We start from the raw sequence: 23,746 nt of genomic DNA, 5'->3' as shown, positions 1-23,746 counted from the left end.
GGGGTAAGTGGTTAAAAAAATAAAACAAAAAAAAATAAAAATACCTAAACCTCAGGGTCTCCCCCATGTAACTGTTTTATTGCTCCTTGAATTTTTTCCATGTCATCTTGAAGGAGCAGCACGTCAATGCAACCTTTGAAGTAGTCTGATGTGAAGCAGTTTTTCCTGAAATCAAATTTATAACATAAAACATTTTTACAAATAAATACTGGTTAGTGTATAGTTCTAACAATAGAATGCCTTTGTAATGGCACATTTGGAAGTACACACACATGTCTGGGCTGAGTCCCAGAGAAAATAAGTTCTACATTATGTGAAGCATTGCCCATTCCAGATTTGACAATAAGAAATGTGGTTTCGTACCTTGCATGGGCATGCATGTAAAGTCAAATTTGTTGATACCACCTACAAAGAATACAGTGGCATCCCTACTACTTGGGTACAGATTCACTGCTCATGAACTATGAGTCTCGCGAGTCTTGTACCATAGTCGCCACATGAGTATGATGCTTTCAGGGCATATGACCAATGAGGACACTTTGATGCTGTTTTGAAATATTTGTCCCTGCCATCTAGGATTTTCATATATTTTTCCACAGCTCGCAGTACAGCTTCAGTATTAAATTTGTTTGACTTGACATAGTACAGGACCTAGGTTGGGGCTTGCTGAAGTCTGTAGTCGTGGACTAGGGTAATTACGACAGTTGTCTCCCGCATAGAATAGTTGTTTGTTTTCTTCCACCGGCCAGAGACTGGAGCCTATTAGTAAAAATCTGATTTTAACAAGGTATAAAAGCTTAGGAAGGTATAAAAAAAGTTAAATACTCAAAAATTAAATTATAGAGAAAATTGGGAAAAATCCGAAATGGCAGGAACTAATTCCACTTCCTTTGAAACGATCAAAAGTGAATATTGGTGAGCTATAGTAAGGGTCAAAAGAGAAAAGAGCATATCATTACTCTTTCAACGAATGCTGAACAAAAAAATGTACATAAAACACTAAGTTATTGGTTGCGGGATAGCTTTGCTTTCAAATTTTAGGAGGAAACACAAGCAAATGAAAAGTTTAATATAATGCAATTTTTAATGCAGTGCATTGAGTGTATTTAGATTTTTATTTTACAATAATTAAAGTATATTTAATATTGAAATTCACAGAATAAATCAACTGTAATTAACTGTCATATTTAAATATGTATATAGTTAAGTGTTCTTGTCCTTCCTTCAAATAATGGTTACAGAATTATTTACAAAACTACAAGTACAGTAAGAACAGCAAGTATAATTAATTTCAAGAGTTTTTTGTTTGTCATATGCATACTGTGTATTAATTACTGTTGCATAGCAGTAAAAATTTATTGATTTCTTAAATTCATTATTTATTTATAATTTTAAATTAACTGTCTGTAATTTTTCAGAAATTAACTGTTATAATGTAGGCAATTATTTTTTATCTGTAGTTTTATATCATCTTAAAATGAAATGAATTCATAGTATTGCATAACATACTGTGTTGGAGCATTCGGACAGATTATGCAGAAGGAAAAATTTGGTACTGTCAATTGCAAAACCACCTTCAGAGTTCAAAATGTGGTAATTGATAGTAGCTTAGTATTCCAGTGCAGCCAAAACAGCCGCGGAGGAGAAATATTCACTCACCGGCAAAGTAAGTGCAGGGAGGGCTCTCTGAACAGGTTGTAGCAGTCCTCGCAGATGCGGTCCAACCGCGCGAAGATGCTCTTGTCGTACACGCCCTTGCACTGTATGTCGAAGAACGACCTCTTGCTGAGGGGGTGGCCGGACGTGGGTATCGCCACCACGCAGGCGGCCAAGGTGCACGCGATGATCGCCACGATCACTGTTCGGCTCTGTTGGCAGCACATCTGCGACAGAGCGAGAAACGAGCCCCTTCGTCAGTCACGTCACGGTGTTGCCAAGTACGATAGGGACAGCTATGTGCTATCAACACAGGCAGTTGATGATGCTAGTGCTACTACTCCCACATCTGTCGATTCAACAATTCAGTTAATGATGCTAGTGCTACTACTCCCACATCTGTCAATTTAACAATTTCAGTTTGTGACTTTGGCACTTCCCCCCCCCCCCCCTCCTCCCCCCTTCCCTTCATTTTTGGTCATCACTATTATTTCACAGCTTTTTCTGAAACTTGAACACAATACCTCCATTGCATTTGTTGTTTTGCCACTAGTTTTTCAAACAGATATTCACAAAGTGTAATATAATTTCTAGGGAGGTATGATTTTGAAATTCCAGAAATAGCCCTTAAATAATAGAAATTACGAGAAATTGGAAGAAAAAAAAATCATCATGACATGTAAGATAACAGTGCAGTAATATAGTTGATTTTGGTGTAGTAAATGAAAATTGTGTGTTGAAATTAATTAAATGGTTAGATTTGCATTTGGGACTTGAGCCCACGCTGTGTCTGCTCCGACTGGTTGCACAAAGACACACATCCCTACAGGATGTGTTGCATAGGACTCCAGGGCCAGGTAATCCGGGCAACTGCCCAGAGCCCCAAAGCGAACCTTTTTTTTTTCTCTCTCCATTTTTCTGGTTTGTCTAGTTTTCTGTGAAAAGTAATGGAAATTAATGGGGAAAAAGAAACGAATATTGTAACTAGCATTTCAATTTTGTTTTCATGATTTCCTACAAGTAAGCAGCGGGCAAAGAGGTTATATTTCCTTTCACCCCTCCTCGCCGAACAGAAATACTGCATGCACTTTTTGACTGATGTTTTGCTTCGTGGCCGGGAGGGGGGGGATGGAGGTGACGTCACGCCGGGGTTTCTCCCGGTCGCAGCGGGCGGGCGGGCGGGTGTGTTTTAGAAAGTTTCGCGCGCGAGGAATCCGCGGGGATGCGGGCGGTGAAAGCTAGCCCGGCCGCGAGTCACGTAGCGTGTGTCGGAGGTCGCGAATATCCGCCCCCCCCCCCCCCCCCCCCCTCCACCTTCCTCATCGCTTTCCAGTCCTTCAAGCGTTGTGCCGTGAACCTCCCACGCGCCGTCGTGAAAGGAAAAATAAAAACGCTTCCACTAATTTACGAGTTTCCGCTTCCCACTCGTTAGATTTATGACGTCCCCGATGATCCATCTTGGAATCTTAACATGTATTTTTTATTACTCGTATTCAGACTCGAGTTTTCATAAACAAAGTCTGATATTTGGACTCCCACCATGTAAAGCTTTCTGTTAATTTTAACCCTTCTCCCCTCCAACCCCTTTCTTCACAAGTCGTAAACTATTACTTAAAGTAGTTATAGGTATTTTTATTTATCTTGCTTGAGTAATTAAGGATGATAGTCACAGTCAGAAAATCTTCCCGTTGTTGCATGTAAGGAAAGGCTTAGCACATTAATTTCGCCACCATTAATAGCCTGCATCTAAGAGAAGTCGGGGGTCACGTTTCGAACAGCTAGTTTTAAAAGTTGTGATATCCTCCGCTATCAGGCCGGGTTTATAAACAACGCAACTCGCAACTCATGCAAGAAAATCACAGTCGTTTATAAAGCACGGAAGTCGCGAGAGGTCACCACCAACCCTACAAAAACAGGAAAAAAAAAACTTAATTTCTTCCCCGGGCCTCTTTTGTTCATTCTTGCTTATCATGAAAACGTGTGATATTGGTAATATTCGATTTTAAAGGTGTGTCTTTCTATCACTGTGAAAAAAAGTTGAGCGATTGAAAGCTTCGTGTATGTAATAAAAATAACATCGTGGCCTTCTGTGCACGTAACGTCTGGGCATTTAAAAAGTTTTCGGAACTCTTCACCTCAAACATGGAAGGCGGAACCGCAAGTCGAAACGCACAAGGAAGTTGACAGTTGGGCGATGCTTGCGTTAGACGAATCCGCGAAAATTCCGGGTCTCTCTATCAATAATCAACATAACTTATATGCCTCCAATTCCTATATATATATATATATATATATATATATATATATATATATATATATATATATACATATATTAACACTAGTGGCACTTCATTCTGGTTGGATGAAATATCCACCTTGTACGAAACCTTCCCGGATGAATACGAAGACGAGCGATCACGGAAGCGCGCGCAAGGCAGCTCCCGGCATGGGGGAGAAACACTTATTACCGAGACTAAGAACTAGTTTTTTTGAAGTAGTTATGGGCCCGTCCGCTAGATAGTAGTTTTCATAATTTATATTGCTGACATAACTACATTAATTTATTAGGAGAAGTAATGTAAAAGCTGTTATCAGGCAAACAAACAAGTGAAAATTCACTCTATTTAGGTATAGGTAGCCACTAATTTTGTGGTGTGTAACACAATGAGTTTTTGCACCTCCTACTCCTTTATTTATTACATGACGGTTTATTACAAAACAGCGTTAAGTATTTTCGCATCGATTAATATAACCAAAAAAAAACGTATTAACTAAACGAAACTTTGTATGAGAAACTCTATTCCGATTTTTTATTTGCTGGTAGTTATGGGCCCGCCCAACAGATAGCGACACATGGTTTCAGTTTCCACTGTAAGAGTCGCACTTCTTTATTTCCCTCCTTGTTCTGTGGCTCCCGGTGTGAACGGGGCCTCGCGAGCTGAGCGCGGGTGCGGCGGGGGCCCACGCGTGAGGGGGGGGGGGGGGTGATGGCGAGCAAGCAAGCCCGCCCGCCCGGTTGCGCTGTCCGCGGACCCCACACGCCGCGCGCGACCACCTACGGCGGTCTCAGTTAACCTCCTCCGCTCACACACCTGTCGCAGTGGTAACGTGCAAATTGGCTTCTTTTTCTTTTCCAGTCACGTGGATATACCTTTTGCAGCTGCTTCGTGAATCTTGGATTAGTACCTACATCGATAAATCATACACAACAGGATTTCCCGAGATTGTGCTTGATGTATTAAGTATTTAGATATTGATAACGTAGTTTGGATACTAGATCCAGACTGAGTCAATAATTCCACTTCCGTCTTTGAAATAATAAATAGCCCACAAAATTTACTTCCCCAGTAATTTTATCCAGTGCTGTCTGTGGTGACGGGGGAATTAGAACGTGCTAGATCCGTTTCTGCCCATATACAGAAAGAATGGAATACCATATTCCCCCCTATTTTTTTTTTATCCGTAGTGGGAAAAAATAAAACAAGATAAATAGTTTACGGGATTATCCTGGCTAAGCATTCACAGTCAATGGGTTGCCGCAAACAAGGAGTAGGGAGCTGCGGTTTTAAACTGCTCAAGATAATACGAATAATGTCTGTTACGCAAATGTTTTAAAGAATTTTTTTTTATATGACCGGAATCGTAGCTAAATTCAACACATCAGTTAAGCTTCATTTTAAACAAAACGTTATTTTTATATTTAGATGGGTAAGGGGGAACATTCTCTTTTAGACCTTAGTTATCAACAAAATATTTCACACACTCGCTCCCTAACTTCTTACCGCCATGCCGTAGCAGGGTGTTCACATGCTGGAAAGACAGGGAAGTTGAAACTAAGTCAAGGAATTTGCTTTAAAACCTGGAAAAGTCGGAGAGAAATTTCTCACTGTCAGTAGTTTGAAGGGAAAAATGTCATGCCCCGGTATGTCATCACCTAGACTCTGAAAACATTTTTTCTTTTTCTTTTTCAGATGGTGTTTCAGTGCATAATCAGACACACTGTCAAAATGGTGTATGCGAGTCTCTGTTTTAACTAGTACAGCCACATGGGGGGGGGGGATGGTGGAGTCTGGATTGACTTTATTTTTTATTGTAAGGGCAATTTTTAATTTTTGTCATTGAAACAAGTTAGGGAAATATTTTTAGAGATTTGTGTGAACACCTTCAGGAGCGTACGAAAAATAAAAGGGGGGGTGGAGTGGGGTGTGTGTTAGAGATAGAAAAACTTCTTCCGCTGTTTTGCTTTCAATTTCTTTCCGTTTGTTGATGAGAGTAATAGTTTTATTTTAGGATTTCGCGGGGGAGGGGGAGGGGGGGGGGGAGAGAAGGGATATGTTTCCTCCTGTGCGAACGCCTTTGGACACCCTGCGTAGACTTCGAACACCCGTGGGTACACGGCGCCGCGGGACCGAACGAGCACTCTGGCGGGCGCGCGCGGAACCAAAACCGCGCGGCGGGGAATGAATGGGGCGCCGAGCAGTCTCCCGCGGGCCGGGCGGGCGATGAAGTCATCCGCTAACTGCGGCAACCCTCCCTCCCTCCCTCCCTCTCACGGGGCGGGCAGGGAGCAGTAGGGCCGGGGCAGGGGAGGGCAATCACGACCAGCAGGGGACGGCGATCGCCGCGGGGCGGCCAGGTGCGCGCCCGGGCGCGCGCAACAGGGGCCCGAGTCGCCCCGAGTCGCCCCGAGTCCCGGCGGGCCGGGCCGAGCGCGACCAACTCGCGAATATCTGCTACTGACAGGAAGCTTTCACAGTTCTATTTCAACCATTAAAAAAAAAAATTGGCTGCCTGTAAAGTCGGTTTACGGACGATAGTTTAACGTGACAACGTCATAACAAAACATTGATGAAATGATTGCACACTTTTATGAATAAAATTGAATCATTTTTATTGAATTATCACTATTTTGTATGGATACAAAGAAGGAGTGAAATGATATCTACAATTTAATTGATAAATTTACTTTTATTTGCACTCATTAATTCAAATATGTTTATTACTTTAACGAAGAGATTATTTTAACTATAACTTTTATACATGTTTGCTATTTAACTTCTTCCATTCTGTGTTATTCTGTTAAGGATAGGACGATGATAGGAAAAGTAGGATACGAATGGGAGTGTTTCAAGTTTAATGTGCCTCGAAAAAGTCAAATCGATGGTTGTTCCAATCGAGTGGAAGAGAGATAGATGCGGCGCAAGCGTACAATGAGCGTAACGGGACACAGCGTAACGGGATAATGTGCGTAACGGGACACTTTTTCGTGCGTGCAGCCGGCGTTCATCGATTTATTAGACGTCACGTCAAAAAACAACAATGAAGCTAACTGAAGACTACATTTAAACTTTCAACCAAATAAAAATTGTTAATAAATATAATAATTTTAAAATCCTCAAGTTTCTTTTAAATCTTAAACAAGTATTGTTCCGTGTCTACCAGGGTTTACTAGAAAACATCGCTGCTGTTGCCAGAGCTCAAACTCATAATTGCTAACCGTCATCAAGCACAGCATGCCGTCTCCTGAAAATCATTCCTAACTTCGTGCACATTAGCTTGTGATCTGCCCACAGAACTGCCAGAATAATCTACACTAATATACACCTTTATTTTGTTGAAACCATTACACGTAAATACGTAGTTCTTCGATGTAGAACATATATTTTAATCCATGAGTAGAGAAATATGAAACACAGCATTGAAAGTGGACACACAAAAGTTCAATTAGATTTCAGAACCTCGACAACGCAGCAGCTGTGTCTGCCATTACACGCGATTTCGACCGTTCTATTGGTAATAAAGCCGTCCAATCATAGCTTCAAAAATTGTTTCGCTGCGCAGCTTGGATATGCTGGCCAATTCGAGTGTCCAACTCGCTGTAGGTACACATGCATTTTTCGCGAAAAGATTTCGAGACAGGGGTTGTGTTGAAACACTTTAGCATGGTCTGTGTATTGTGGTCGGTTGAGTTTCTCTCAGGAGCAGGTCTGTTGGCACACGAAATGTAGCAATGCTTTTGCGGAAACAAACGCTGCCCTTAATGACTTTGCAAATAAGAACATTTTTGATATTGCAGACGGCCGCCAATCACAAGGAGGAAGCAGCTGGCTCGTGCATACATTATTTTCTTCGCGAAAAATACCTGCCTTTCAAATAATTAGATAGACCTGTATTTCGCGAAAACGTATCTATTCCTCTGGGTAATTTCCGTAGCCAGTAATAATTTCACATTTGAGAAAGTCGTCCGAGGCGGCTACTTGTGCGTGTGTGTGTTTGTGTGTGTAAACAAATATGAGAGCTTCTATCATCTGCCAATCCTTAAGTTTAATTAGTTGATACTATTTTATATTTTTTTTTCTGTTAGTATTTGTTTTTAAAATCGTATAACTTTCGGTTGTAGTTATGTGTTTCCCTGTATTATTGTTTGTTTATTTGTCGTGTTGTTGGTATTTGTTCATTGTTGTTGTTGTTTAGTTTGTAATGTTGTTGTTGTTTGAGCCTACCACCGTCCTTAGGCACGTGACAAATGCCAATGAATGAATACACGGTAGGCCAGTGACGAAGTATTGTACCGTGTAGCTGGGACGAGCACCCGGTTCGGGGAGGAGCCTTGCGGCCTTGTTGCGCGCGCGCCGGGCTCGTTAATCCGGGCCGCGGCTCGGCCGGCGGGTCAACATGTTCGCGATGCCCGCCAGGTGGCGGCGGCGCGCGGGTGGTCCGCCCAGCGTTCGTCTTCAGCGTACCTCGTTAAACATGCGCAATCGACCTCGCTTCTTGTGGTTCGGCCGATTTCCTTTCAAAAGTTATCAAATTAGTTTAAAAATAATGATTATGTACACAGCTGAACAATTAAACTAACCACAAAAAACCTTCTAATGTAATAACATTTGACTCTCAAAACCCTTGCAGACGTTTGGGCGTAGATTTGGGGTGGTCGGGGGGAGGCTGATATTAATAAACTCCCTCACTGAGAGGGGCTCTCTTGCGCTCGCGCAATAGTAACTGTGAAACTGGGTGGACAAATGTAAACGTCAAAACTATGTTTTATGGGAAACTTTCTGTATTTCATAAAGTTGTATGCGTATCGCATGCATGTATAGTACAGAATATGGGCGGACTTGTGGCGGTTAAAACCCGCGCGCAACTCTCGGGCCGCGCGGCCCCCTATGTTCCCCCCCCCCCTCCCTTAAGAACCCAAAAAATTTACGGACAACTTTAGGATTCTTTGCGTCGCTATGTTTGCTAGAATTGTGAACCTCTATCGTGTATTTTATGGTTTATATTTTTTCACTTCTAACCTGTAGATATAAAAAACTATTTTTTTTTCCACACCCGCACAATCATCGCCAGTATTCTTTTAACTACGTATTTATCAACCTAGGCATTATTTTAAAGAATTATGAGTTAAATTTCGTGTCCGAGTTTCGTATTTTGCGACACGAGAACACACGCGAGGTTTAGACGTTACTCATCGTTGACGAGTCCTGAAAGACACGCTCGCATTAATATTTTTGACGTGACAACGTCTAATAAATCGATGAACGCCGGCTGCACGCACGAAAAAAAAGTCCCGTTACGCACATTGTTCCGTTACGCTGTGTCCCGTTACGCTCATTGTACGCTTGCGCCGCATCTATCTCTCTTCCACTCGACTGTTTATAAAGTGAAGTGAAAAGTTAATGTGGTTTTTCATTGCTTATTACAAACAACAATTTCGGCGATAAAGGTTAATTATTCTTGCATTTTTAAAAATCTGATCACTAGTATAATTTCAAGTATTTATTCTTATATTATTAAAATAAAAAATGATTCAATTTTATTCATAAAGTTATGCAATCATTTCATCAATGTTTTGTCATGACGTTGTCACGTTAAACTATCGTCCGTAAAACCGACTTTACAGACAACCAATTTTTCTTCGAACCCTCCCTCCTGAAATAAAAACATTGCAGTGTCGGCCACCGCCGCGCGCCGCGTGAGATCCTGTCCGGCGACAGTCGCACGAACCACGAACCGCGAGCGCCGGGTCGGACACCCCTGGCGGCGTACGTGACGGCCTCGGGCGATAAGGGCGCCGACGACTTCCGGCTGCCCGAGCCCCCGCGGGAGGAAAGGGTCCTGTGACGTCACGCTCGCGGGGCGGATCCCCCGACGGCAGCTCCCGGCAGCTGCCGCCGTGACCTCACACCTCGGGCCTCTGCATCGCCTCGGCGTGTGGGACCGGGAGGGTTCCCGCTCTCTTCACCTGCCGGCTCTTGCAGCACGGGGACAATCGACCAGACACTGTCGTCTCGTGACTCCCTTTCTTTCCGCGCTCTCGGCGGGTCTGGGTGAACCCTGAACCGTCTTGTTCTTCAGCGGGGACCCAAGCACGACCGTGGAACACCACGTGTGCTCTGGATGACGGGTGTGGGGCGGAGCTGAGTGTTCTCCTCGACACAGCCAGGGAGCTAACAATAGCCAGGGACTACGATGCTAATACCTAGAGACCCGAAAAAATTCGCGGGTTCATTTCGTGTTATGCTAAAATTCAAATAATTATACCTTAGTGCTGCTTCTGCCATTTGGTTCACTGTTAATCTGGAGGACTGAGGGCCAATTAGAGACCCTCACTCATAGAAGTGTCGAATCACAGGCCACCCAGTCGAGACGACTCACAAGTCAGCAGCCAATGAACAGTTGGCATTTGCCCGAGTGTGTAGAGGATATTGGAGTCTATCCTGGAGGTCATTGAACCCGCGAATTTTCCGGGTCTCTACTAATACCAATCTCATAATAATGCACCAGTGCGTATGTTTTAAACGTGAGCTATGTATTCGAGCGAAAATAATTGTTTTCCGATAATCTATTTTTTTTCTAATGCGTCTTCAAATATTCAATACTTATAAAGCTATTTATTTTTAGTGTATGGAAATTATAAATGCTATCTAGGACGTATAAAACTATTCCAAAGGGTGGTCACACTGTTACAATTGATTTTTTTTTTGTGGTAGATGTCTACGCACGTGTACTGTTTGATTTCGTTTCGAAAATCGAAATATATGCTGGAAAAGATTTTGGGTGCGAGTTATAAATACAAACGTTTACGAAACGAGTGGCTATTAAAAAAAAATATCTAGCGCAATCAATAAAAAAAAAAACACAACGAAAATGCGACCCAGCATGGCAGTAAAAACATTATTTTTTGATCATGTAGTTATAAAATGCGTTTTGACAAAGTGAAGAAACTAATAATACAACGCGATTATATTAGTAATTGGTAGGGACGTGCAAATTTCGCGAAAAGATTTCGAGACTGGATGAAAGTTAAAACACTATAGCATCGTCTGTGTTTTGTGATTGGGCGAGTTTCTCCCAGGTGCATAATCGAGTGTTACAACACCAATCACAGTGATTCAGCGCGGAAGCAAAAGCGTCCTGAGTGGCTCGGCCAAATAAGGCAACGACTTCTCTCGCAGACGGCCGCCAATCACAAGGAAGAAACCACAGGTTAAGGTGTACCTTGTTGCAGTCTAATAAGCGTTCAGATTTTTTCGCGAAAATTGCCTGCCCCTAGTAATTGGCATTAGCATGTTGGATATAGGCACTACAGTTGTCTTGTTTGGTTTGTACTAGAGCTGTAGCAAACCGTATGTATTCGTTACTGAGTAACGGGTGCGCCGTCTATATACGAGTAACGAAACGTTACACACGGCTGCATTTCGTTACTCGCATTTTTCGTATGTTTCACGCATGCGCGCGCATATTCGATGAATTTACGTTACAAAGAACGATGTTTGTTTATTAAGTAAAGTATAATTTGGAAATTCGTCGTCCAAGTTTTTTACTGTTTATTAAAGGTATTGTGTGTGTAGACAACGTTTGAGATTGGAACAGAAACAACGAAAGAAAGTATTTTTTACAAATTAGAAATATGTACGTTTTTGTTTTTTTTATCATCGCGAATTTTCACGTTTTTTTTATTATCTTAAGAGAGAGAATATAATAAAGCCGCTCTAATGAGATTTAATTGTTTCTTGGTTAACAAAAACGGTTAATTATCAAATATTGTTAATTGTATATATTCTATTTATTATTATTTACGCGACGTCATACTGTACGCGTACGCACTACGACTCGATTCGTTGCATGTTATGCGGTATCAGAAGTAACGAGTAACGATACGTTAGTAACGAATACATACGGGTACGCTTTTTTCGTTACTTTTACACCTCTAAGTTTGTGTACAGGGGCCTACTACCGTCCAAAGAGAGACCATGCCGTAACGCGGGAGTGACGTGTCCCCGGCGGAGCGTGGGAACAGCACGCGGCGACGATGACGCGAGCCAGCAGATGCACGACCGCTAATCTTATCTGCGAGGTCCGGGGTCCGCTACCACGTGACTGCTCCGCCCGCGCCACGTGGGTCGCATCGATCCATCGCGGGGAAGCCTTCATTTCACAGACGAGAGAGCCACACCCCAAGTTCATGCTCGCTTTTACTTTCCCCCCGTTCTATCTCATTGTATAAACCGGTGTGGCATTAAATTTTGCGGTCGATTAGGATAGGGCTTTGGAAGAGAAAGTTAACGTTGCAATAATTTTGGCAAAAAAAAAAAACAGCCGATCATTTTGTATCTTAGTGCGCATGTCTGATTCAGATAGGAATCATTTAATTTCAAAAAAAAAAAAACTGGAAAGTTCTTGTTTTGTTTTTAAATTTTGTACACGTTTACGTTGTGAAGCGACGGTGCTCTAGACACGGGTGTTGCGCCCTCTCGCCACCGCGCCGGGCATCACGCCACCGTCGGCTTTCGCGCTCCGAGTAGCATCGGCGCAGCCGTCTTCTCCATTACGAGTGGCTTGATGTCCCCCTCCCCCCCTCTATCCCTACGTATATCCACTCTATCTCCCTCCCACCCCTCCACCCAGCAACCCGATTCGTGGCAACATGTGTCCGTGGGAGAGCGGTGAATTTCCGCATTCTAGGGAAAAGTTGGAGAAGTTAAAAGATTGTCCTGGGAAAGTCACGGAAATCCCTCAAGAGATAGTAATTCGAGGGAGAAATGCCATCATGCTCCAGCTTTGTCATCACCCATCACCGTGAGCGCAGAAATTTTTTTTTTCCAGATTGTGTTTTATTTTATTGCACAGTTAAAGGGCACTTGTGTATGCAAGGTTCTGTTTGGATAAAGAAAGAAGTGGAGAGAGAACTATGTCAGCAATGCGGATGGTGGATGCCGGGTTTCTTAATTTATTTTAAAGAATTGCAAAAAAAAATTAATTATTTTAAAAAAAATAGCCATGGAAATATGAAATTTTGATCAGGGAAAGTCGGGGAAAATGTATTACATGCTTGTGTGAACACCCTGCAGGGAATAATATAATCTGGAAGGTCCCTTCACCTTTTATGTCTACAACCGCGCGCCCTGGAATCCTGCTTTTAAAATAACTAAATAATATTAAGCCTAACGACTCTTCAACACCGATGTGATTACAATTGTAAATACACGACAGAAATCATTGCCATTTAGTACGTTTGGGTCGTCTGCCTGACGCTGTGTTTTTCTAGGTTGTTAGTTTTTCTGTATTTACTGTTTTAGTTGCAACTGTCTTGTCGCTTTTAGCCAACTGTTTACGTCTGTGCTGTCTAGGCATTTAAACATCGGACATCAGTTTATTTCGACTTGTTCTCCGTGGGCTTGTGTATTCATCTCTGCCGTCCAGCAACGGCGCACGTCCGATGAAATTGTATTAAGTGAATGATATCGAGGTCATTAGAGGCGATGAGGGGCGAAGAGATGTGGATGGAGCGGCGAAGGAATCAAAAAGGAACACCTCGAGAAAAAACCCCCACCGACTAGCATAGTGACGGTCCTGATTTAATTAAAATTAACTGGAGATACATTCAAAACTTAACTTTTCAAGACTATCAGATTTTCATTAAAGTTATCCAAGCGGCTATTCGTTACTTTTCAAAATTTCGGAGTCTTCATTTAACTGGGAGGTGGGAGGTATTCCATAACCACCACTCAAAACACTCCAATAACAAAAAATCGCCCCTGCCGGCTAGGGCTAGTCCCAACGTCCATCGCATGTTCCCCGCTACCCGCGTGCGGAAAAAAAAAAAAACTCCCGATTCGAGCCTGCCAGGAAAGCACAACCCCCCAGCTCGGCACACGACCACCCTTCCCCGGGCGAGATGTTACGGTTTCACACGAGAAGACGTGTTAAGACTTGCGCCCGATGAAACAACTGCTTTGTGCTTATCTAGATTTATCCCCGCTGCCCGCCGTCCATTGAGAGTGATTGGATAAACTTTGTCGGGCTCCCTCTCCCGGGGGCCCGGCGGTGATGGTCGCCCAAGGCTGTGCCGCCGCGCTATCCTCGTGCCCACCCACCTCTCTCTCTCTCTCTCTCTCTCTCTCTCTGTGCTCGGCGAGGCTGGTGACGAGGGTCGCTAGCGCACTTGCCTGATGCTCCCACCACCTGAGCCACGCCAGTGGCGGATACAGAAAAATCTCAAGGGGGGGGGGGGGGGCGCAGGTCTACCTCTTCCACACACTCCCTTCTTACGTCACCTTGGTTGCTTGGATGCAGCCAGAGATCTTTTTCCAAGCTCTATCCGTTTCATTTACGTCTCGCCCGAATATTAAAGGTAAGTGTATGAATGTGTATTGTATAACATCGGCGGCCGGTTGCGCGCCCCCTCCCCTTGCCAAGAGCCATGCTTGGTGCTGGGCTGCCCTGGTCAAGGGGGGGAGGGGGGCGCGCGCCCCCTGCGGCTCCCCCCCCCCCCCCCCATGAATCCGCCACTGAGCCACGCCCAACCATGGACCTGCACCGAGATCACTCCGGGCGCGGGAAGGGGGTGAAACGGATATGATAAAAGTAATAGCAACGCCAAAACTGTCTACTCGCACACTTAAGTGAACAATTAACATCTCAGTGATACATGGGGTTTATCAAGGTGTACCTAGATTCTAGTGGACTTGCTTTATGACTATATAATAAATAGCGTAATATCATTACCACACAAAAAATAGTTTTGCCACAATAAAAAATTTTAATGAGTTATATCTTATGAATATACGAAGTGTGACTACTAGTGCTGAGAAAAAAACTTTCTGAATGTTATACGGTTTTCCGTATCGCGTGCCCATAGGTCTAGACCGCCTAGTGACGCCCAGAGCCTTGGGCTTCCAATCCCAAGCAATATATCTCGGATGGTTTCTACAGTAGGCCGTGGGATGTGTCCTGGGTTGCCGTCTCCAATAATGACCTCGCTTTCGACGTCACGTACGGCTCATTTTTAAGTTAAGAACGAAAACTATGTATACATCTGTACCTCGGGGGCAAAGTTACTATATCCACTTTTGAGCAAAACGCACTTTCAACCATAAACTTGACCACCGTTTAATGTTCTTTCTAGAGCTACAATATGTCGAAAAATCACATATTTTGGGTAGAAAATAGTTGAGTAAATGAGCGAGGAACTGTTTAAAATTCTTTAAACTGCTACCATGAAAAAATCGTGACACAGTGTCTCATGCCTCCGAAGTACAGATTTATATTTTCATGTAAATTCTCTCTCACGTCAAACCAACGTGAGCAAAAAATAAAAAGAAGTCGGAATGAAAAATGGTTAAACATAATCGGTCGATTTTTAAAACGGTGTCATTCTAGAGCCAATAAGGAAAGAGACAGACGCATGTATAGTGTTAGGTTTTGCGCGAGTACTACAAACGAATGACCAGCATTCCCGTCGACGCGGAGAAAGCTCGGCCTAGCGCTGCCGGAGAAGACCTGGGACCTCCTCCGAGCCGGGCAGAGTGTGTGTGTGTGGCGCGACTCCGGGGGTGCCGGCCAAACAGGATGTCTTCGCGAAAGCGAGAGGGGCCTCGAAGAGATGAGGGGGATCGGAGGTAGGGGGGAAGTGGGTGGGGGTAAAAATAATCAAGGAACCAAGTGCCTGATTATCAGTTCGCCGCGGACTCGGATCTCGAGTGAGTGCGCTTTTCACTTCCGGTTCCGCCCGTCGTTTCGGTCGAGCGCCTTTCGCCGAAGTCGGCAACTGTCGGGTGGGCGTTAAAAAGTGAAACTTCGCACGTTCGGTAAACCACTCGGAACGACGAAACTTGAACGGTAACGCAACTGAACCGGGTTGGCGACCCGAGTGTGTGTGTTTCCAGCGAGGAGAGCGGCTGTCAGCAGGACGAGTTTGTCGGTAGCGTCTAACGGAAAATTTCAGCACCGTACTGGGACGATACACAGTAAGAATCCGGACACAGTATTACAGCGAACACTGTTTAGTAGTGATACAGTTGTTTTCGTGTAAATGAACAAATGTACAAATACCTGTAGCGCAGGGGCTACGATAGGGAAACGAACGGGCGCGGCGTGCGAGCGAGGAGCGGCGAGTGCGGTAGGTCGCGCGTGACGTCAGAGGCAGCCCGCGACCACAAGGCCGGGGTCTGTGCGCGGGTCCCTGGCGCCGGTATCGCGGCGCGCCGTCTCCGCGAGCGAGGCGTGTGGTCGCGGCGCAGCCAGTTGCCGTGTACTGACGCGCAACATCTCAGCTCTCGGCGTGGGACATCTGGTGAGGTGTCATTTCGTGAGTGGAACGGAAATATAGTGGCGGATGGCGCGAACCAACAGACAAAAAAGGGAAAAAACGTTATCGTATCAGGTCCAAAAAGACTCGGTTCAGTAATTTTTTTCCCCCCCAAGTCTTTTTTTTTTTTTCCGCTTTTATCGGAGATGGTTCCACTATATAGTTTAAAATATTTCGGTCTGCTAATCCGTTGACGTATAGCTGCTCCGGCAACGAATTCTAGCGGCGGGTGCGGAAACCACGTGTGATTCGCGTCCAGAAATTAATGTAGTTGAAAACACAATTCGCGTGTATATTTTTATCACGCTCGCCATTATTTTAAAAGAATTCTGCGATACATTTTTTTTTGTGTCCGAGTTTCGCATTATAAGTAGTGTATTTGCTTGTTACTAGGGTTAGATGTTACACATCACTGTCGAGTACCTACTGAAAAACTCGTTTTTTTCTCCCTTCCTTCAGATCTTTTCCCGAAATAAATTACTGTATCCACCTTTGCCTCTAGAACATTCCAAAACCCTGTAGGTCGCAGCACCTGTATTTGTAGGGTGTGTTTCTTTGTTAATCTGGTGGCGGACTCGAGCGAACGGGCGTCGACAGCAGCGGCCTGGAGGAGTGGTCCTCGCGTCTCGACGCGCCGTGTGACGGTTCCGTGGGACCGAGACCCCCCCCGGGCTCTGGTTACAGTCGTTTGACCTTGGTCTCGCCCGTGCCGGTCGTCTGTGCGCGCATGCGCCACAACCCGCAAGCTTGCAACCCTGGAAGGCAGGAGGAAGGAGAACTCCACCTCAGAAATCCTTACGCGATCAAAAAACTGCTCAAGATATCCGAGTGGCGTCTGTTTACGAAACGAATTAAAATTTAAGAATACGCCGAGGACGGATGAGTGCTTCTGTTCCCGTATTTATTTTTTTAAACTGGTTTGTTAAGAAGAGTGAAAATGCGCCTGTTTTCAAAATAATTTCTGATACAGATTCTTGAAAGCACACGAGGGCCTTGCATCACACTTTTATCTTCATTTCTCCGCTTTATACCACTCAAATCGAATAGTTTCTCTAGCACGACGAGAACACTGCGCGCTAGAAGCACCAGCCAGCGTCGCACTTACCATCCCGCATAACACAAATACTCTACTGACTATGCGGGCCCCGATAAGATGGCCGCCTGGTCGGCCCGCCAATCGACGTGCAGAACTTCTTGTGTTAACGCCCCATTTAAAAACCTTTCAAGATTTATTGAAAGTGATTGATTACGGATCGGTTTAAGAACCATTGCACTATTGAAGTTTCGTTTCATGGTTTCATTTTTTAATGTTTTTTTTGGACACAGCAAAAGGCTCAAACGGGTGTTGCCCGGTATTTTAAAAACTCTTAACGTCTGCCATTGTCGTTCCAGGCATGAGCTGAGCTGTGTGTGTGTGCGCGCGCATGCGCTCTCGCGTGGAATGCGTTCAGCTGCAGATGCTCGCGGCAAAACTGGTTCTCGGGAATCCAGGTCAGGCGCTGCAATTTGCGAGTGCGAAATGATCGTCGGGCCGCCATAAACCTTCGGCATTCGCTTGATGTTTGGACTGTTAACTGTGCTGGCCATATCACCGCCGAAACTACTTATATTATTTTGCTTCCACAATTTCGTGTTTTTGTTAATTATTTTAAATAAATTCTCATATAACTTATTGTTAATTGTTTATAAAATGTTTTATTTAATATATATGGATTTAATTTTTTTTAGAAACTTAAATACCAATTTTGTGTCAACCTCAGCATGAACTAAGAGCATGTAATCGTGTTGTATATATTTAAAATTAATAATTTGTGTGTAGGCCTATATCATTCATAAATCAATAAAAAAAAATTGGTTTTTCAACAATCCTACGAACCTAAGTTTCTCAGGGTTTTGGTAAATCCAATTTTTTTAAAAATGTATGAATGATATATAAAAAAATTAAGCTAACAGCACGGGGAGTTCAAATTTACGCATCAACACATCGACGAAACGGTGTTCCCATATGCACGGCGTCAACAATTTCGCATTAATATAAACACACACAAGGTTCAAACACGTGCGTCGTGTTTAAAGTTAGCTACCCAGTATTTTAACACGGGCAAAATGTATTCGAAAGGCGTGGCCGTAATGCTGCAGAAGGTCGTATCTCTCGCCTCATATCACAGCAATCCTCTCTCGAGTTCCGGGGGGTCCGGTGGACGTACTCGCATGGACACCGCTCAGGTACGCGCTCCAGGACATTGCTTCGTTCCTGGCTCAGGGATGACGAAGCTGACACACAAGCCCTTTACCTTGATTTCGGTTTCAACAGTTAAACCTATATCAATAGCTATCTGGCGACACTTAAAGCGTTTGTTTGTACGCTATGTTATAACATTTCTGTCGGGATATCTGATGCCACTGTTGTTGGTTTAGTTGAGTAACACTTCCGAAACGTGTTATTTGTTTTATCTACTGTTGATGGTCGTATGCATTTGCCAGTTAACTGAAGGTATTGAACTAATTAATAATTTTTTCTGCGACGGCAACACTTCCATCTCACGCGCCATGTTGATTTTTTTTCTTTAAAATATTTTTGTCTTTGCTATTAGTTAAGGGCTTTTTCTGAATTTTCAACTCAACACCTCCCTTGCATTTGTTATTATGCCATAAATATTTTCAACATATATTTACGTAATGTGTTTAAAACAAACTCAGCAAGTCTTCATAATTATATTACTTGCGTGATTCTTTACACCAATGATACTGCACTGAGTGAATGCCCGGCGGGTGAAAATATTTTTGTGGATGAACAACAAATGCAAGGAAGATATCGAGTGTGGAAATTTTAGGAGAAGTCCCTTAAAAATAAGCAATGACGTAAAAAAAAAATGGCGTGTGAGACCGAGCCTTGGACTGTCATTCCACTCTTAATTATTCCGTCAAATAAAATTACTTTGTTTTTGCTTAGGAACCAGGCTTGCCAACCGTGACGGGAGTTGGTTTCGCTCGGGAATTGTTGGAAGAGCGTCCTGGCTGACGAAGTGAGTGGAGAGGCAAGCGCGCTCGTCCGTGCGACTGCCGAGCTGGCAGTCGCGCTGGTTGGTGGCAGGAGGACAGGGGGGGGGGGGGGGAGACGGACGACGGAGGAGGCGGCGACCTTGGGGCGTCCAGGACGGACGCAGACTGCCTGGCGACCGGCGGGACGGGGCAGCAACAGGTGCCCCGGGTACGCTCTGGTCCGCCGCGCCATTGACTCGCGGCCAAGCGCGGCCGGACCTCTCTCTCCTTCTCCCTTTGGCGGCGGCGGCGTCGTTTTAAATATACCGCGTGAGCGCATTCGCTCGTTTCTGGCCGCTGCTGCCGGGTGGCGCGCAGCACTCGGGCAACACTCTTCCTCTCTTGACTCTTCGCCTATGTATGAAAGAGTTTGTTTTATACAGTTCGTTAGCGCACGGGGTCGTCGATAATTGCCGCGACGCTGAATTCTCATTACGAAATACGTATTTAAGTATTTTCAAATCTCATGGTCGCACAAGGTCACATGAAATATTTTCTCTTTTGGAACATTTTAAGACAACCTGCGTGTATCCATTATATACTGTAGTATAATTACATATTTAAATTTGTATATTCAACTTCCTCTATGGTTAACGGGCTCTCTTTCTTTACAGAATACGTGTGATGCTGTAAAATTGAAATCCGTACACTTGGTTGATTTTCAAAGAGCTTACAGTGGCAAACTGAGGAAGTATCTTCCCTTAAATTTGAAGGCCTTCTGTGAAGCGGGTTGTGTATCCTTCAGGCACGTGGGAGGGAAACAAAGAGAACCCCGAGTAAACCCGCCGACCATCGGCAACGACCCGCGAAAGTCCCCACACGACTGCGGGGTCAACACGGCGGCAGGGACAGCACAACGACTCCCCGGGAATCAGCGACCTCCGTGCTATCACTGGCCGACAGCAGAGCGAGGAGTCTTCCACCGGGTCGAGCGTGATTGGTTGCTTCTTGCTTCCCTAACCTTAGGTCTGTCATTAGTTCGAGAGTCTCGCAGGGCCGTGTGTGACGGGGCCCAATTTTCAAAAGTAGAAACTTTGGTTACTCAAGGCCACGATCGTGGGCCTAGATCCTGTGAGGGGGGGGGGGGGAGAGGGCGAGGGGGCGACTGGAATTAAGAAGCCCCTCACTGAGCCTCTATCGCTTGCAAAAGCGCGACTGTGGATCGGGTTTGATAAATGTGAACGTTAAAATTATATTTTTTAATGGAAAACTTTATATATATTTTAAGTTTTCTGTTTATTGTATGTATGTATGCCTAAATATGGGCAGTATACAACGTACAAGCAGCCTATATAGAGCTGACTTGTGTCGGTTTAAATACACGCGCAATACTCTCGGCCCCCCCTCCCAGAGCCCCTGGCCACGGCGGTCCAGTGCGTGGACACGAGGCGGGAGGCTGACTGTACCGCGGACAGCTCGCGAGTGATGCCCGGTCGCCGAGGAGGACTCTGGTACGAGGGCGAAGGAGGTTGCGGCCGCGCTCGGCCCAGGAGAGAGAGGTCCGCTGCCCGCGGGCTCTCCCCATGGCCGACGTGTCCCACAGAATGTAAATGAGAGCCCCCCCCTCCCCTCTTCTTCTCGAACACCGCCGAGGCTCTTGTTTCTCGCTCGCGAGTGAGTCATGCCGCGCGCCGTGTGATTGCCCGCCCCCGGCGCGGCGCGCTGTCCGACCGGCGCGGGCGCGTTGCGGGTTGCCGCCCGTGCCAGGGGCGCGTCTCCGCTCAAGGCCGCCTAGCTACGATTGTTTTCGCGGATTCCTTTCTTTCTCACGCCTTCCATTGAATATATATAATGTATAGAAGTCGCGAGCCCAGGTTAAATTTTCTGTCCGGTTTCCCAGAAGAATTGTTGTAGTTCCAAGCTCCGCCGCTGCGATCGCTTCAATCGCTGGGTATCGACAGCGCACGCCCCTAGCGGTCTTAGGACGTACTACGTTAACCAGCCAGTCATGCCACCTCCCTTCACCCTCCCATACACGGGAAGCTGGTATCAGCACCGTTCGGCGACCTTGACGATAAGTATTCCTTACCACTGCCTTTGAGAGCCACGAAACCCCGGAAGAACGGAGAAGACAGTTACTGGGATCACTGTATCGAGGGATTGTGTACCCTAGTAACGTGAAAATTAGCTCCTAAGAACTTTGTATCAGGCCTTCAGTCCGTGTTGAGTTTAAAATATGATTTAATTTAAAAGTTAAATACCTACTTATTTTAACTTTATTTCGCATTGATAATTTTATAATTTCAGACATGCTGAAGGGTTATAAATGTGCGTACACGGGTTGTCAGAATACGAGGATCGGTTCATAAGGCACATCAATGTTCCATTTTCCAGTTAAAAATAATGAAAGGGAAGTTGTGAATTATAACTTGCCAATTTTGTTTTACATTATTTATCAGTTATATACTGTGTAAAAAAAAGTTGACGCTAGTATGCGAGGAAAGTCATAATTATTTAATATGAATTAGTAAAGAATTCTTTTCTATTATATTTAAAATATCCACGTTTTAATTTCTTTAAAAAACTAATTATATTACAGCAACCACATATTTTTAATTTCATCATTTTGACTAAAACCGAGTGAACGCTAGTTAATTTTCGATGTAAATTTTAATAAACGCAAAGTTTTAGCCAAGTATTACCCACATCGTCTGTCATAAAATGCATTTGTTTGGCAAGCGTTTCCAATTTTTTTTTAGATAGATTGCAATATGTGCTTAAGAAATAACTAAACAATTAATTATTTGTGAGTAGATAGACTGCAGCTGCATTAGTATTTTTTTGTTTATTACTTTACAATATTAAGATGTTAGTAGCTTAATGATCGCTGTCAAAAAACGTCATGTGAAAAATTTTGCGTTTATTTACAAGAGAACATACTTTTTAAGTGGATTAGCGTAAGAAAAACATAAGTTCGAACTTTAGTTTTATACAAAAATAAAAACAAAAACGTGGTAAAAATTGGTCCACACAACCACCTCCGTACTTTTTTTTAAGTAGATAAAACGGTTTAAAATGCTTTGAATTCTACCGTTATTACCTAAGTTATGAACAATTTGAATTCCAAAATATTTTATTATGTATCCAGAAAAAAAAATTAACCTGGAAGACACTTATATTGAGATTCTAAAAATTAGGTACGCATTTAAACACGAGGTGTTATAGACTTCTAGCCCAGTCAAAGTATATTATGTGCTCAAATTCAAACCGATGTTTATGATTTTGTGTTTCAATTGTTCAGTGGTCTGCACGGAACGTCACATCAACAGTCATGATAAATATGAAATGATAATGTAATTGACATATTTTGGGCAAATAGAGGAATCAGTACCTCTTATCGGCTATATGACTGTGTAGTAAGAATCCACCATTAAGAACAAAGTCAGGGTTCTCCAAGTCCAAATTCTCCCTCGTCACCTAAAACATGTACAGGGTTCTTGGTTTTGCGTATCCCAGCTTCGTCAAAGAGAGCTAAATGAAATGGAGCCAACTCATACTGCATATACATGATCAAGTCATCCTATTTTTCTTCACTTATCGTTATCCTCTGGAAAACTAACAAATGATTAATGAGCTATTACAATTGAATGTAATAGTGTAGCTAATATTCGCCAGAGGGAGAGTTTGATCTTTTCGTGACAATGCTTGATTAGCATTTTTCCAATATTACTCTGTATTGATTGCTCGCCAATTACTATAGCATTGAAAAAGGTAACTGTGGCATCCCCTACTAGTCCAGTTGCTATAGACATGATTTGTTGTGATCCAGGAAATGGTGGGTGATTATTTAGCTAAGCAGAGATCTTATATTAATCTGTGGCATCCCTACTTCTTCGATATTGTCAGAAATCTAGTCGTTCAAAGATATAAAATAAGTAGCGCATAACTCTTCAATGATGAGCAGATGCAAATGCAGTCATCCCCAAGATCCACTCTCTCAAGAACTTGTCAGTGAATCCTCGTCCTCGTGTGAGGCTTCCAACAATTCTCATGTTACGCATTTAAGTCTGCTCTGTGGTCTGTCTGACCAAACGCTATCAGTTCTTTTCTTTGAGAAGTAGCCCTGACATGTAAAAATGTTTAATTCTGGGGTCATCATGGACTCTAGCTTAAACATGTCTTGTAAATTCAAGTGACGGCATTTGGCATACGAGAGGCACGGTTTACAAATATATAGGTCAGTTGCTATAGGAAAAATGTTTGAGATAAATAAAAAAAACTCATTTTTTAAGTGAGACTATCTCAAACAATATTGGAGAAATGAAAAAGTGAAAATAATCTTTTATAGGATTTTTAATACTCTTTCATTTTTTTTATTAAAACCTTTTTTCTTTTAAGGTTACTCATTTACGAGATATTTAAAAAAAAAAAAATGCCTTTTTTTTTATAATCCTTTCTAGTTTCTGACTACCTCACTTCCTATTCATCATGACTTTTGATTTTAATTCCCCTGGA

General features: G+C 43.6%; 2 protein-coding genes across 4 annotated transcripts in view; one reads left to right on the top strand and one right to left on the bottom strand.

Annotated features, from left to right (window-relative positions):
- LOC134533743 (peroxisomal leader peptide-processing protease) overlaps window positions 1-23,746 on the top strand; it is a 369,588-nt gene that overhangs the window by 12,612 nt on the left and 333,230 nt on the right. The gene's annotated exons all lie outside the window — the stretch shown is intronic.
- The window catches only part of LOC134533760 (ion transport peptide-like), a 33,718-nt gene that overhangs the window by 2,092 nt on the left and 7,880 nt on the right, over window positions 1-23,746 (bottom strand). Inside the window, exons 2-3 of the mRNA XM_063371398.1 lie at window positions 1,660-1,883; window positions 45-165 (exon numbers count right to left, since the gene is read on the bottom strand). Coding sequence (XP_063227468.1) covers window positions 45-165; window positions 1,660-1,883 — 345 coding nt within the window. The remainder of the gene's footprint in view (window positions 1-44; window positions 166-1,659; window positions 1,884-23,746) is intronic.

This window comes from Bacillus rossius, chromosome 1, assembly GCF_032445375.1.
Source record: "Bacillus rossius redtenbacheri isolate Brsri chromosome 1, Brsri_v3, whole genome shotgun sequence".
NCBI classification, from domain to species: Eukaryota; Metazoa; Arthropoda; class Insecta; order Phasmatodea; family Bacillidae; genus Bacillus; species Bacillus rossius.
Note: the sequence above shows the minus strand (reverse complement) of the source record. Positions and strands in the feature narration are given on the sequence as shown.